Below are 2785 nucleotides of genomic sequence, written 5' to 3'. Positions count from 1 at the left end.
AATCACACTTTCTGACCCATCCACCTAATCTTCCCTACTCAGTTGAAGAAATTGTAACCATTTTGGTGTGTTCTATAAAACATTTAAGATAATATACGAAATATAGAAAAATAAATCTTTTTATTAATTATACTTCCAACCCAATTCTCATTAGGTGCTATATCACCAACGTTCCATCCTTCTCTATAAATCTAGCTCTCCTACTGAACCTCACTCACTTAAACAATACACACTCAGAAACGATGAAGATTCCTTTCTTCATACTTTCTGTTTTCCTCCCACTCCTCTCCGCCGCCTCGAAGCACGATTCACCGCAAGATCTGCTGCGTTCATCGTGTGTCCATGCAAGCTACCCGGGGCTCTGCCTCCGCACACTATCTTCCTACTCTGGCCCTACCAACACCCCACGAGACTTAGCCAGAGCCGCTGTCAAAGTGAGCCTCACCCGTGCCCGCAAAGCGTCGAGTTACTTGACGTCTGCGAGCGTGACGGGAAAGAGCAAGAGGGAACGAGCTGCACTGAGTGACTGTGTGGAGCAGGTTGCCGATTCGGTGGACGAGTTGAGCAGGACACTGGGTGAGTTGAAGCGCTTGAGAGGAGAAACGTTTGAGTTCCAGATGAGTAATGCGCAGACATGGGCGAGCGCGGCATTGACGAGCGAGGACACATGCCTCGATGGGTTTGAAAGAGTTGACGGAAAGGTGAAATCCGATGTGAAGAAGATGCTCATGAACGTGGCTAAAGTTACAAGTAATGCTCTGTATATGATCAATAGGCTTAACGAAAGCCACGACAGACACCAGTTGAATCCCTGATGATCAATGGCTTTGATTTAGCTTTCTTACAAATGTTTATGTTGTTTCTAAATCATGTCGTGATTGTAATGTTTGCCTGGTTTCAACGTAAGCAGAAACATGAAAACACTTCGTGGTTCAGTGACGCAAATTAACTAAATGACCAAAATCTTCATTGCAGCTTCAAATTGAGGAGAAATATGAGATCTTAAAACACAACAACGAACTCTAAACATCATCCTTCCAGCTTAACTACACCCACACAGTCAGGTGTGTTATCTTAATCCCGATAACAATCCTTTTCCAGGACCGAATATTGTCGACTGACAAGGCTTCCCTGATTCCTCTTCATAATGTAGCTGACCTATATTAACAGTTTGCCAACTAAACATCTGCTGGAATTTACAGTACGTTAGGAATTTGAGAACGAAAAAATAATCAAAATGATGTAAACATAAAATAAGACATGTACTAAATATGAGATTTAACGTGACGAGATGAATAATAATCCATTATAAACATAGAGAACGTGAGGATTATAAATATATGATATCACATGTATCCTAGAACCCGATATAGATTGTTAAGGATTTAATTAGCTGAAGGCTGCTAACACGTGGCGTGGAGCAGTTGGGTAGTTCAGCTTCTGTTGAAGTTGTTAGGAGCAGTTCTTTTCTTAACTACATGCAGTTGCTTGCACGTGAATTTGTATATAAAACCCCCTTTGTTATCTTCAATAAGATGAGTGAACTTCTTCTATTCTTAGAATGTTGTGTTCAGGATTAAGACTCAAGGGATGTGTTACTTAGAGGAAAAGAACATGATGGTCTTTACGAGTTTGAGATCAATCGGAGCTTGCGTGGTTCTGCTTATGCTAAGGTGTATGTAGCTGAGGCCTCTACAAGTGCTTCTGAGTTGTGGCAGCATCGGGCACCCAGCTTTTGATACCTTAGTCAAAGTGTGTAAAGAAATCAATGTAAATGTTTCGAATGAGATAAATAAAACATGGGTTGCTTGTCACATAGGAAAAAACCACAAGTTTTCATTCCCTATTTTTGATGTGTATGATGTTTCGTTTCATCTAGTTTAGACGGACATGTGAGGATAACCACACGTTTCTTCCAACGGTTTTTGTTATTATATTATGTTTGTAGATGCTTCACTAGACACATGTGGGTGTACCTCTTGAAGAACAAGAGTCAAGCTATTTCTTGTCGTAACCGGTTTTCGTCCGGGCACGAATTTATTTGTTTGGCGGGAAAAGTGATGTGAATAAATAGTTTTGAAAATAATTTGGGAGTCGCCATCGGCCTTTTGGGTCAGGTAGGTCGAATACCTAAAAATTATTTTTTTAAAAGAGTTTTAATAAAACACCAATAAAAAAAATAAACTGATCTGCGTTTATAACCAAAAATTCATTCTTTTTAATAATAAAAAGGGATTCGTGGTCGGTTACGTTTAGGGAAGGATTAGCACCCCTACAACGCCCAAAATTGGTACTTTTTAATTATAAATTGTCTCTATTATTAAAATTTTAAAAATTCAAAAATATATTTAATTTATAATTCTATTATTATAAAAAATATTTATTTATTTAAAAATATCTGAAAAGAACTTCTAGGTGCCTTAAGACAGCTCTTTTCTTTGATATTGATAAATTTTAAATTATATTGTTTACTTTTTAATTTTAAAATATCATAATAGGACATCCAGTTGTATTAAGACTGTCCTTTTCTTCGATATTAAAAATAAATATTTAAAAATTACTATTTATTATATATTTATGGATATAAAAATATTTAACAATATAATAAAATAAAAATACAAATACTACTAAAACAATATATTTAAAAACAATAAATGAAAACATATAAAATAATTGACTAAATTATAATAAAAATAAAATTAAAAATCTAATTCATAATTAATCAAAATTATAGGGATTTAATATGTTATTTCCTTATTTTATGTATTTGGTGACTAAAATAAAA

At 35.5% G+C, this 2785-nt stretch overlaps 1 protein-coding gene across 1 annotated transcript; it reads left to right on the top strand.

Annotated features, from left to right (window-relative positions):
• Positions 1-238: 238 nt before the first annotated feature.
• On the top strand, positions 239-936 carry LOC120159280 (pectinesterase inhibitor 3-like). Its single transcript, XM_039169914.1, has one exon. It carries the CDS (start codon positions 243-245, stop codon positions 813-815), a length of 573 nt encoding a protein of 190 aa, XP_039025845.1. The 5' UTR covers positions 239-242; the 3' UTR covers positions 816-936.
• Positions 937-2785: the final 1849 nt, after the last annotated feature.

This window comes from Hibiscus syriacus, unplaced genomic scaffold (genome assembly GCF_006381635.1).
Source record: "Hibiscus syriacus cultivar Baekdansim isolate YM2019G1 unplaced genomic scaffold, ASM638163v2 tig00111356_pilon, whole genome shotgun sequence".
Taxonomy (NCBI): Eukaryota; Viridiplantae; Streptophyta; class Magnoliopsida; order Malvales; family Malvaceae; genus Hibiscus; species Hibiscus syriacus.
Note: the sequence above shows the minus strand (reverse complement) of the source record. Positions and strands in the feature narration are given on the sequence as shown.